At 34.9% G+C, this 13,827-nt stretch overlaps 1 protein-coding gene across 5 annotated transcripts in view; it reads right to left on the bottom strand.

Moving 5' to 3' along the window:
- Positions 1-230: 230 nt before the first annotated feature.
- Positions 231-13,827, bottom strand: part of LOC106061542 (ADAM 17-like protease) — a 29,989-nt gene continuing 16,392 nt past the window's right edge. For 4 of the 5 annotated variants that reach the window (XM_056013362.1, XM_056013365.1, XM_056013363.1 and 1 more), the window contains exons 12-22: positions 13,405-13,523; positions 12,946-13,009; positions 11,451-11,580; positions 9,498-9,599; positions 8,564-8,626; positions 7,605-7,699; positions 6,271-6,383; positions 4,196-4,277; positions 2,389-2,477; positions 902-979; positions 231-650 (exon numbers count right to left, since the gene is read on the bottom strand). In XM_056013362.1, the coding sequence (XP_055869337.1) occupies positions 645-650; positions 902-979; positions 2,389-2,477; positions 4,196-4,277; positions 6,271-6,383; positions 7,605-7,699; positions 8,564-8,626; positions 9,498-9,599; positions 11,451-11,580; positions 12,946-13,009; positions 13,405-13,523 (941 nt within the window). In that variant the 3' untranslated portion in view covers positions 231-644. Of the gene's footprint in view, positions 651-901; positions 980-2,388; positions 2,478-4,195; positions 4,278-6,270; positions 6,384-7,604; positions 7,700-8,563; positions 8,627-9,497; positions 9,600-11,450; positions 11,581-12,945; positions 13,010-13,404; positions 13,524-13,827 lie in introns of those variants that run through there. The other variant, XM_056013366.1, reaches the window with a different exon arrangement.

Here is a 13,827-nt window from a genome sequence, read left to right as displayed (position 1 = left end):
CATCTTGTGGTTGTATTATCAGGTCTATATCGGGATTAAATCATCCAGTCTAGACAGCACATTACACACAGAAGATGTACATAATTTCAACAAGCATGTTTTAAAGAATTACAATCTGTAAAAACATATATATATATATATATATATATATATATATATATATATATATATATATATATATATATATATATATATATATATATATATATAAATCATAAACAAACTATTCTTAACAATCACATATAAATTTTAATATTTTAACATTTTTGGTTCCTTTTAAGAAAGAAGAAAAAAAAATCAAACTTTATGATATTCTGAGTCCAGCGACGTGATCATTGATTCCAAGTCTACCATAGTGAGTCGCGGTGTACTGGAACTAAAACCCCCTTGAAAACTTATAATAGAATTTACAGCTGTTGATGAATCTAACATTCTTTCACCATCAGTTGAGACCTTGGATTGATGTGTCGCAAAAATAGATGATTCATTGGTATCCATCATAGACTTATAAGATTCGATGGTTGTGTCCTCCGAGGATATATCCAAAAGTACCTCTGCTAAAGCATTATCTGCAGATGAAAGTCCCAAAGGCTCGGTAGGGTACTCAGACGGTGTAACGTAGCATGAGGATTCTTCACTCTCATTTAAATCTCCAACCAAAAAAGAAAAAAAAAAGATGTTTGCATCATTAAAAATAAATTTACCAAGGAAACAAAAAAGATAAATAGTATCTGATGTCTTAAGACTAAGACTATGACTGCTTTATTGATTCTAATTAGAAATGTGTTACAAATAACAACCCCCCTCCCCCCCAATCTCTCCCCTTCCCATATTTTTTATCATAACATAACTTTCCAACAAGATAAATAGTGAAAAGAAAAACAAACACTGACTGACTTACAAATGGGAAGACTTTCGCAATACTAAGTGGCTTGACTATTTTAAGAACAAGTGAATCTGTCCAGTCTTCATTTTTAAACTTGTAAAGTAGGAATAAAAATGTATATTATTAATTTATTGAAAAGAAACTGGCTCTTTCATATTTTTAAAAATGATGTAAGGTAAGTATACTTGAGTGCAGTGTGGCCAGCTCAATGTCCCTTAAAAAATGTCTGGTACAAATGAGTTGGTGGATTTGAGGTAACAAAAGTAAGTCCAAGCTAGTTCAAAGCTTATTAAGCTGGAGATAAATACTCAAAATCCCATCACATTGACTACATACTCAGTTCAAAATCCCATCACTTTGACTAAATGATTTCTCCAGACAAGTGTTGAACATTAACAAAAAAAGAATATAGGCAGGTTTGGAATCTTAAAGGATCAATCATTAGTCACTATGAAGTCAAACAAGATGACAGAAAATAATCCACTGTGTTAACAAAATGTATAAAAAGCAAACCTTAAGGAAGCTAAAACTAAAAATGTATTAATTTTTTAGGCAGGGGATCCTTTACAGAATCTGATAGCATTCATGAGGTTTCACACACAAAAATGTCAATATTGCAATACATTTCTTTGACTTGATTTATACATTTCACTCATTCCTTCAGAAGTGAAGATTAGTCCCAGACCAAATCTCCAGAAGGACGGTAGGGGATTTCAACGGACAGGATTTGAACTCAGAAACATTATGATAATCATCTGAAACCCATAACCAGGTGTCGAGAATTTTTATTTTCATCTTAGCTCAAGGAATAAAGTAAAGTTCCCCTTTCAGATTTTGCGATCTATAGGGCAGATAATGTAAAGGTCATCTGTTTCTGTGGCCCACTGTTAACAAGGGTTTCGTGGCCAGCACAACAACCAACTGCCTTTACTTTTCCCTAACTAATGTCAGGTACCCATTAAAGCTGGCTGGACTCAGAGGCGCCCAAGATCCCGAAATAAAAAAAAATCCCAGTCTTCACCAGGATTCTAACCCAAGACCCCGGTTTGAAAGCCAAGTGTTTTACCACCATGCCTCCAGCTTAGGAAATAATAAAGTAAATTTTTTTTTACAAATTCATCTTTTTAAGATCAAAGAATCTAATAAGCTTCTATCACAACAATTGTAGGAATAATCAGTAAAGTATATGTCTCCCTTTCAGACCATGGGGGCAGGTGAAGTTCATCTTTTTCTATGAAAGATGATTAATGAGGGTGTCAAGAGCAAAAATTACCAACTGCTTTACTTCCCCCCCCCCCCCCCCCCAATGTATGTCAGTGGATGGACTAATGGGTGTCCTAAAAATCCCAAAGTTCAATATCCCAGTTTTCACCAGGATGTGAACTCAAAGGCTCTTCAGTTCGACAACCAAGATCTTTACCACTTGGCCACCGTGCCCCATTGTTAGAGTAAAAAAAATGAAAGAAAGATGTTTTTCATTAAACGTGCAGGTGAACTGTTACCATTTTGAAAAAAACAACTGTACAGGGGATCCATAGACACAATGAAACAGCGGCAATAATAATCACCAGGTTGTTCAGTATGACTCTGGCTGGGATGTAAACAAACAGACATTTCATTAGACGAAAGAAAACTGGAATTCAGGAAAATTTTTAAATAAATATTTTAAGGAAGGATTTTTTTTTACAAATTAACAACATTGTAAGTATGAGACTTGAAGCCAAACAAAAAGAAGTCAAATCTGTATCTGGTTAATAGAATTAATAAAATTTTAAAAAATTATTTTGGACCTTTATTAAAAATAGAAAATATTAGAGTGATTTTTTTTCCAATTATTTTTTTGAAAACCAATTCTCAAAGTATTGTACTATTCTTCTCATAGTAAAGTAAAGTCAAGCTCCCCTTACAGACGTTGCGATCTACAGGGCAGATGATGTTAAGGTCATTTGTTTCTTGGCCAATGGTTAACGAACAAGGTGTCATGTGGCCAGCACAATGACAAATCGCCTTTACTTTCCCCAACAAAAGTCAGGTACCCATTAGAGTTGTGTAGACTCAGGAGAGCCCTAAAAAACCCGAAATTCAAAATCACAGTCTTCACAGAGATTTGAAACTAGGACCCTGGGTTCGGATGCCAAGAGCTTAACCATTCAGCCATCATGCTCCCTACTGAAGAAAATTCTGCACTCCACTATTCTTCTCTTGCATCAATACATATTCTCAATTTTCCTTATACATCAGGTCACTTTAGCCTAAATGATGTTTCTGGCATTTTTAAACTAAAAGTTTAAGTATTAAACAAGTATTTTAATTCTTTTCAGACCTATAGGTCCAGGTGTCAGGTAAAAATGTTTATTTGTTTAACATGTTTCGGATGTTCCTTGAAGATAATCTACTTCCTAGTCCAAACCTCTCGCAGGACGACCGAGGATGGGAGTGGGCAAGGTTTGAACCCAGGACCATCGACAGTCCAGCCAACAAACCACACCATCCTGGTAAACGTAAACCCTTAACACAACACATATCTGATAAACTTCAAACATTTCTTTCATAACGTGACTAGTGCCAACTTGTCTTTTTTTCAACTGCTTATGAATAGCACATGTTTTATGCTACAGCATTCTCAGTGGGGAAGGGGTAACTGGGAGAATGTTTTCATGCTTCCTTTATGTGCTCAGCAAACACAGAGATCTAGTTGAGTTTATATTTCCAAATTTTTAGTTAGTATTGGAAACTGGTGTAAGAAATGATGGACTCCAATGGGACTTTCAGTTCAATTTTATGGCTTCTGTTCAATTTTGTAGCTTCAGTTCAATTTTATGGCTTCAGTTCAATTTTTATGGCTTCAGTTCAATTTTGTAGCTTCAGCCAATAAATAAAATGGAGATCAATATAATGCAGTGATGCCCAAACTATGGCCTGCTGGCCACATCAGGCCAGTCATGTGGTGCAATATGGCCAGCAGAAACCAAGCAGTTTGTGACAGCCACATCTTTTAAGAATGACTAATACAAATATTCATTTCATTGCTAATTTATATAATGATTCAAATGTTATTTTTTCTCAATGATCTTTTAACTTCCATAGATAACTATGATACAATAGTGACAGTATCAAAGTCTTCAACAGTAAACATTAAACAACATTAAAATTTAGTTTGTAACATCACAAAACTTCACATGCCTAAGTCACTGTTATTTTTTTTTTGGTAACGTGGCTCGATACTATAGTATAAATTTAGATCATTTTATTTCAACAGAACCAAGAAATGGCTAATAGACTAAAGGAAAAAAACTGAAAGTGGCTTACCTGCGTCCATCTTAGGTAGAGATAAGATGTAGTTGAAAACTTTCATAAATGGTGACGTATAAATTGGTTCACAGACACCAGACTATAAGAGTAAATAAGAATGATGAAAATTCTAAGAGTTCAGATAAAATAAATAATCCCTCCAGTTAGCTCTATTCTCATATAGCATATAAAAAAGTAAACAAAGGTAACTAGGGAAACATAGTGACTAGGGAAACATGGTGAGTAGGGAAACAATAGTGAAAAGGGAAACAATAGTGAAAAGGGAAACATGGTGAGTAGGGAAACATGGTAAATATGGAAACTTGGTGAGTAGGGAAACAATAGTGAAAAGGGAAACATGGTGAGTAGGGAAACATGGTAAATATGGAAACTTGGTGAGTAGGGAAACAATAGTGAAAAGGGAAACATGGTGAGTAGGGAAACATGGTAAATATGGAAACTTGGTGACTAGGGAAACAATAGTGAAAAGGGAAACATGGTGAGTAGGGAAACATGGTAAATATGGAAACTTGGTGAGTAGGGAAACAATAGTGAAAAGGGAAACATGGTGACTAGGGAAACATGGTAAATATGGAAACTTGGTGACTAGGGAAACAATAGTGAAAAGGGAAACATGGTGACTAGGGAAACAATAGTGAAAAGGGAAATATAGTGGCTAGGGAAACATGGTGAGTAGGGAAACATGGTGAGTAGGGAAACAATAGTGAAAAGGGAAACAATAGTGAAAAGGGAAATATAGTGGCTAGGGAAACATGGTGAGTAGGGAAACAATAGTGAAAAGGGAAACAATAGTGAAAAGGGAAACATGGTAAATATGGAAACTTGGTGAGTAGGGAAACAATAGTGAAAAGGGAAACATGGTGACTAGGGCAACATGGTAAATATGGAAACTTGGTGACTAGGGAAACAATAGTGAAAAGGGAAACATGGTGACTAGGGAAACATGGTAAATATGGAAACTTGGTGACTAGGGAAACATGGTGAGTAGGGAAACATGGTGAGTAGGGAAACAATAGTGAAAAGGGAAACAATAGTGAAAAGGGAAATATAGTGGCTAGGGAAACATGGTGAGTAGGGAAACAATAGTGAAAAGGGAAACAATAGTGAAAAGGGAAACATGGTAAATATGGAAACTTGGTGAGTAGGGAAACAATAGTGAAAAGGGAAACATGGTGACTAGGGCAACATGGTAAATATGGAAACTTGGTGACTAGGGAAACAATAGTGAAAAGGGAAACATGGTGACTAGGGAAACATGATGAAAATTAAAGAGGAATGAAGTAATCCTTGAATGGGGAGCACTGTCTCACAATGAAGGATGTGATTGAATGATCATTCAGTTGATGGGGAACCTCCAGACAGAGGTATCAGGGTAAAGCCATATCTAAATCCTGGCCTCTGGGTAAAATCCTTCCAGTTGGTCAAGGGTTATATAAGGGCGCACTGAGGTAATCCTTGAATATTGAAAACATTTATCCCCTTGAGTCTGACTGGTGTGAAATATCAATACTGCTTGAAATTAAAGATATTAACCATTACAAAGTCATTTTGCACTAAAGCTAATGACTGGTGTAACTTAACAATATAATTTGAAGTTAAAGTTAGTTCCTACTTCAAAGTCTTTCTGGACTGAAAGCAATGATTATAAAAATTTATCTATTTGATTTACAAACGGAGAGTTTAAATATGGTAAAATGTTTCTGGATGTACTAACAAAAAATTTTTTGGTCCCTTTCTATATTTCCAAATTTTTAGTTAGTATTGGAAACTGGTTTAAGAAATGAAGGGCTCCAACGGGACTGTTAGATACACTTTCAGTTCAATTTTATGGCTTCAGTTCAATTCTATGTCTTCAGTTCAATTTTGTAGCTTCAGCCAATAAATAAGATGGAGATCAATATAATGCAGTGATGCCCAAACTATGGCAAGTTGGCCACATCAGGCCAGTCATGTGCAATATGGCCAGCAGAAACTTCTGCTTCCAGTGGTTATATATATATATAGTAAAGAGGAATGAAGTAATCCTTGAATATATATATATATATATATATTTTTTTTTTTTAACATCTTACATAACAATATCCTAAGTAGCACCTTCGACCATCTAGAACCGAGGAGTTGGAGTGGGGCTTGCATTGCTTGTCTGGATCACTGTCATCATAACAACACCACTTGCAGGCAAACTCTAGGAGTTCAAACAAACATTTAAGTTGATTATAGTTCTATTGGCAAGCATAGAAATTACTAGGAGTTTGCAATATTCATCCTAATAGTCTTAAAAGTCTTAGACATCCTAACATAGTTTTTTGTTCCTCCAAACAATAGAACTGGAGTAAGTTGATCTAAAGAGTGGATCATAAATGAGATTTGGATTTTCAGTTTTAGTATGTGCTTAAAGTGTATCACATTTAAAAACTGCATCACAAGCCAAGAGATTAGAGACAGGGTTACTGCAGCTATTGGACCCCATGATGACCTGCTAACTATAGTAAAAAAAAAAAATGCAAGCTAAAAATCTATGGCCATATTACAAGGTCTTTGGGGCTCGCTAAGACCTTCCTTCAGGGAACAGTACCAGGAAAAAGAAGAAGAGGCATACAGAGAAAGCAATGGGGAGACAATATAAAAGAATGGATGGGCCTGCCATTGATAGAGGTTCTATCTAGGGCAAAGAACAGAGAGGAATGGAGAAAGACAGTCGACAAATCTTGCATGGCATGGTGCCCCAACGGTCAAACAGACTAAGGGATATTAAAATGTGCTAAAAAAACAACAACATACAACTTAGTTACATAATTAGAAAGACTTTTGACAGTCTCTTTTACTACAGTAATATAAGTCAAGTAAAGTAAAAAAGGAAAGTTCCTCTTTCAGACCTTGCGATCTATAGAGCAGATGATGTAAAGGTCATCTGTTTGTGTGGCCCACAGTTAAAAAGTGTGTCGTGGCCAGCATAACAACGAACCGCCTTTACTTTACCCCAACTAATGCCAGGTATCCATTAGAGCTGGGCAGACTCAGAGACACCCAAAGATCCCGAAATAAAAAAAAAAACAAAGTCTTCACCAGGATTTGAACCCTGGACTCCTGGTTCAGAAGCGAAGCGCTTTACCGCTCAGCCATTGCACCTCCATAGTATAAATTACCCTATTTCATTGAGCTACTTTTTTTTTCATTTCACTTTCAACAAGCACAAAACTATTACATAAATACATAAAATTTAACATGCATTGTGATTCTTGTAATCTGATCTATGATACTGAACACTAGAAATAATTAAATACTATTCTTTTAATCTAGATAATTAAAAAAAAGAGGGAAAAGAATTAGAGTACTGACTATAATTTAGCATACTTTATTATGTTTAATGAATATTTTGTAGCATAAAACTAAAGACATGACTGACCAGGTGTTTTACACAAGCAAGACCTCAAACTGAGTTTCTCATATTGACCCTTGGCCTCACAGTAGCCAACACATACACCATTAAAGCACTGTCCCCTGTGTTGAAAGAAAATGTGCTCTTTAAACTGAAACTGTCATTATGCTAAGGCTGTGATTAGGGTGAATGTGTTATCAGTAGCTACCTACTTAGCTAAGATCCAGAGTTAAGATAAGATAATTATATTGATCCAATCAAATGGAAATTCAGTTTGACTATAATTGTAGACGTACAAAGAATGGAAATCAGTAGCTCAGTAGTTAGCTAAAATTTAGAGTTAGTAAGACTTACAAGGCATTAAAATCAGTAGCTAAATAGTAAGCTAACATCCCGATTTAGTTAGACTTACATTCAAATCATGTCAATATACAAGGAATGTATTTAAGAGTAAACACTACAGGAAATTTGGGGGTATCTGGATATAAAGAAAAGAAGACACATGAGTTTGTACTTTTACAAGTCAACACTCTGGCTGGCGAAAAGGATGAACTCAATACTGTGAAGAAACAAAAGCTGAGCTGGTTTGGTCATATTGTAAGACATGACTCACTGCCAAAAGTCATCCTTTAAGGTACAGGGGAGGGAGCATGAACTAAGGGTCATCAAAGGAAAAGCTGGCTGGACAACATAAAAGAGTGTGGGCTGTCCTCTTGATATAAGAAAAGCAGCTGACCAAAAAATGTGAAGGGATTTGGCTGCAAAAACTGTCACAGTACCCCTATGACTAAATTCAAAGAGACTGATGATGATGAATCTTGAAGAGATACATACTAGTGTTGTTAAGCAAACTTAAGTCTACCATTCATAGCATTCAATGCTATAAACATTTTTTTTAAGCAGACAGCACCAGTAACATTTTTTTTTTAATTTAGTTTTTACATAAGGCTAGTGTTATACTGTAGAATGAGAAACTAAAAGCTTACCCATCTAAGCAGGTAGTAAAATTGGGTAATGGAAGAGCTTGTGGGCATTCAAGACTGTCACCTCTAAATATCAAGTAAGGAAAGTCATAACAAAATACAAATTGAGATTTGAAAGATACATGCTAGGTCAAAACAAAGACAAATTGAGATTTGAAAGATACATGCTAGGTCAAAACAAATACAAATTGAGATTTGAAAGATACATGCTAGGTCAAAACAAAGACAAATGGGATTTGAAAGATACATGCTAGGTCAAAACAAAGACAAATTGAGATTTGAAAGATACATGCTAGGACAAAACAAATACAAATTGAGATTTGAAAGATACATGCTAGGTCAAAACAAAGACAAATTGAGATTTGAAAGATACATGCTAGGACAAAACAAATACAAATTGAGATTTGAAAGATACATGCTAGGACAAAACAAAGACAAATTGAGATTTGAAAGATACATGCTAGGACAAAACAAATACAAATTGAGATTTGAAAGATACATGCTAGGTCAAAACAAATACAAATTGAGATTTGAAAGATACATGCTAGGTCAAAACAAAGACAAATGGGATTTGAAAGATACATGCTAGGTCAAAACAAATACAAATTGAGATTTGAAAGATACATGCTAGGTCAAAACAAATACAAATTGAGATTTGAAAGATACATGCTAGGTCAAAACAAATACAAATTGGGATTTGAAAGATACATGCTAGGTCAAAACAAATACAAATTGAGATTTGAAAGATACATGCTAGGTCAAAACAAATACAAATTGAGATTTGAAAGATACATGCTAGGTCAAAACAAATACAAATTGAGATATGAAAGATAAATGCTAGGTCAAAACAAATACATTTTTTTAGATACATATATACAGCTACAATTAAACAATATTGGGCTCTGAACAGATAGACCATTGATCCGTGAAAGGATACGTGCAATAGGTTCTTTGTTTACAACTCCAATACTCAGTGTCTGAACACATTGTTTGATTACTGGCTACTCTACAGCTAGAACAGCATTGTTGGTGTTTATCACTGTAACAGAAAACAGAGTTAGAAATGCTTTATGAATGTACTTCATTTAGCAAATGCAGTTGACCATATTAACCCAGACCAGATCTTACCTCAGATAGAAAGAACTAACCACACTTCAAAAGCAGTCTCTGTTGCATGACCCATGTCCATTTCACAGTTGTTAATGTATTTGAACTATCAGAACACCAAGAACATTTCTCTTCACAGTAGAAACATACAACAGTCAGCGAAATACCTATATCCTAATTAGATACTTCATCAGTAGAACATAGTCAATACAACAATAACTATAATAATACAAAGACCATACAACCATGGTTTTCCTGTAGTTCAACAGCCAAAATGTCCAGCAACAGTCCTATCATTTGGGTGCAACTTGCCTAGTATACAACTAGTCTATTTAAAGTCTAAGAAGCAGTGACACAAAGTTATAACTGAAATATCAGACAGTCATTGCAGAATGCTAGCTCTATATCTACCACTAAAATATACAATCTTTATAAGAATGTTCGCTTTACCCATACCACTGAAATTTCATAAGTCTTTACAAATACGTTTGCTCTACCATAATCACCAAAATCATGTCTTTACAAGAATGTTTGCTCTAACTCTTCCACTGAAATATCATACAGTCTTTACAAGAACATTTGCTCTACCATTACCACTGAAATATCATACAGTCTTTACGAGAATGTTTGTTCTAACTCTACCACTGAAATCATAGTCTTTTCAAGAATGTTTGCTCTACCATTACCACTGAAATCATAGTCTTTTCAAGAATGTTTGCTCTAACTCTACCACTGAAATATCATACAGTCTTTTCAAGAATGTTTGCTCTACCATTACCACTGAAATCATAGTCTTTACAAGAATGTTTGTTCTTACTCTACCACTGAAATCATACAGTCTTTTCAAGAATGTTTGCTGAAACTCTACCACTAAAATCATACAGTCTTTTCAAGAATTTTTGCTCTACCATTACCACTGAAATATCATACAGTCTTTACAAGAATGTTTGCTCTAACTCTAACAAGCACAACCTTTAAAAGAATGTTTGCCTGGTTTTGTGTTAAGCACTCTAGACTGTCATTACATGGTCCTGATTTCAAACCCTATCTATTGTCAACTCCTTCCATGCTGAACATGGCTAGGATATAATATTCACATCTGAAGGAAAAAGGAAATGCAAAATAGCAAAGGTTTGACAGAATTGTGCCCTACAAAACACTGCAATCCAAAATCATGGCACTGAAGACACATTTCAAAAGGAAAGAATTTAAAAAAAATGAAGGTTTTATTCAGTTACAGTATGCCTTAAAATATGAAGAATAAACAATCCCCAAACCTGAAGGATGCCAACATCAGTAATTAGAATTCTTGTTTATGTTTCTTACAAACTCTACTTTGAAAAACAAAAAGGTTTATGCTTTACCAAAAAGAATCCTCCCAGACATCAAAATAGCCTCCGAGCACTAGATGCATATAAATATAAACCCAATAGCACTCCTATTTCCCATTTATTGAGGTGTGTCAGACAACTCTAAAATTTTTTTTTTATTATCATAATACCACACAAAAAAAAAAGTTAAAATAGAATAGGTCTAGCTTCCAGAAATATATACTTTTAATATCTTTAAAACAGAAAAATGCTTCAGAAACATTTGATTAGGTTGACAATTGTTTGATAAAAAAAAAAGTACACAGATCTCCTTTTCACTCAAATAATTGAACTAGGTTTAATATTTCATTCCAAACACTATCTATTGTACTGCAATTAAGAGTTAACCATAAACAATATCCATTGTACTGCATCATGGTTAACACATGGATGATCAATGCTGCAGCAATTACCTGCAGATAGCCCCCTGTTTGAGTTGGCAATCACTAGTACAGCAAGGATCATTATTCAGGATAAGTCCAGGATCACACTCCTCTGTATCTTCAGGAAGTCCATTACCACACAGAGACTTATCAAAGTCCTCTACAATGAAGCACAAACATGAAAATGGACATCTGGTTAAGTTATAGAGTTTAACTGTAAGTCTTTTCAAAACATGAAAATGGACATCTGGTTAAGTCCTAGAGTTTAACTGTAAGTCTTTTCAAAACATAAAAATGGACATCTGGTTAAGTCATAGAGTTTAACTGTAAGTCTTTTCAAAACATGAAAATGGACATCTGGTTAAGTCATAGAGTTTAACTGTAAGTCTTTTCAAAACATAAAAATGGACATCTGGTAAAGTTCAACTGTAAGTCTTGTATAAAACATAGGTTAAGACTTCTGGTAACCAAAACTGAGGGTATACTTCAGGCGTCATTGTCACTTTGTGGCACCCTCATGGAAATATCTGTTAGGGGAAATAGATAGGTTAACTGCCTTCAGTGGGTTCCCACTGCAAATCCTAGCAAATAAGCATTGCACATGTGGAGGATGAAAATAAGGTTCCGCTAAGCTGTTCCATCCATCTTCCCATTCCATATACTGTGATGATTAGTGGCGGTACAGTATAGAAATATGTAGGAACCCCTGGGTAAAATCCTTCCCATTGGACAAGAGTCATAATAGGGTGCAAGATAGACCCCTAATCCACACTCACTGAGGTACCCCAAAAAAAAAATAATGAGTGTTAATTTTAATCAATACCTTGAAGCAATCATATAATAGGATTGTATCCAAAGGGTCAACCTAGAGAGAGCTAAAGAAGGAAAAACAACTATTAAGAGGATAGGCTGCAGTTAGAGAAAGTTGATAATGATTAAGATATTTGGCCCATTTGTATTCAGAATTTAAGCTCTGAATGAAGTTTAAAACATATGTGGGTATCTGCTTTAGTATCCTAGCAGTCATAGAGACAAGCTCGTGGAAGACACATTTGTAAAAATAGATCTTTACTTTTAGTTGAAAATCTTTATACTTCCATAACACAGGCTGATGTAGCTTGGTTTGAAACCAGATAAAGACCTTGGTATATGAATGTTGCTTGCATTGCATAAATTATTTACTAGCCATCTGGTGTGTTTGATAGGTTGGTATTCTTACAAGGTGGCCAAACCATTTTAGCTTGGTTTAGCTTACTGACAAAGAAACACCTTTTTCTAAATGTAATTTTGTGTGGTCTCCTCAACATGTCTGCTGCTCTTCATCACACAGGTGATTATTTTGACTAATATTATTAAAGGCACTCAATTCTAACACCAGCAGACTGTGAATGATTGACTTGTGATGCAAAAGCTTGATCATGCTTTAGTACTATTTTCTGCTAATGCCTTACAGTTCTGAAGAGAATATTGTTAAAAAAAAAAAGGAGAGAGGCCATAAAATATATAATATTGATTCTAAGCTTACCAACGAAACAGTCAGCATTGGCTATAGTGCGGCCTATACTTTTTAAAGAACATGGAGAAAACCTCTGAAATTAGAAATTTTGTAATCATGAAACTTGACCACAAGACAAAAGTAAAATTTAAGAAATATTTTATTCAGCATAAGAAGATAAGGAGGCATGGTATCTGAGTGGTAAAGCTCTAAGCTTCCAAACCGATTTTTATTTTTGGGATCTTTGGGCGTCTCTGAGTCCACCCAGCTCTAAAGAGTACCTGACATTAGTAAAGGTAGTTGGTCGTTGTGCTGGCCACATGACACCCTCGTAAACCCTTGGCCACAGAAACAGATGACCACAAGGTCTGAAGGGGAACTTTTTTTTCTTTTCATAAGAAGATAAAAAACCAAGAAAAACATAAAAAAAATACTTTGTAAAAAAACAACTTTAAATTATACAATGACAAAAAAAAAGTTTTGACTTACAAAGTTGTTAGTATATTTTCCTGTACCACTGTAAGCCCACATTATGTAATTTCCTCCGTTTGCTTCTGACTGACTGCATGGGTATTTATTAGGGTCATGATCACTCCCAAAATTGTGTCCTGCAGTCACAGATTAGAAAATATGTAAAATGATAAATTAACATGTAGTATTTTTGGAATAGGTTGTTTTTTTGTACCAAACCTTATTGACTAAAGGCCAAAGAACTAAAAACTAGTTTATGTAATTTTAAATGAAAAGTTTGCACTGAATTAAGTCGTTACTTTCAAGGTCAGAGAGCTTGGACCTAACTTGTAAGTCTGGGATGTTCCTTCAGAAGTGGTTGGGGATGCTTCAAACCCTGGACTTTCGAGAATACAGTCCAGAGAGCATATCAAATGACCAAGTTGCCTTGAAGACTGAATT

This window comes from Biomphalaria glabrata, chromosome 16, assembly GCF_947242115.1.
Source record: "Biomphalaria glabrata chromosome 16, xgBioGlab47.1, whole genome shotgun sequence".
In the NCBI taxonomy this organism is placed as follows: Eukaryota; Metazoa; Mollusca; class Gastropoda; family Planorbidae; genus Biomphalaria; species Biomphalaria glabrata.
This window is presented reverse-complemented; position numbering and strand designations above follow the sequence as displayed.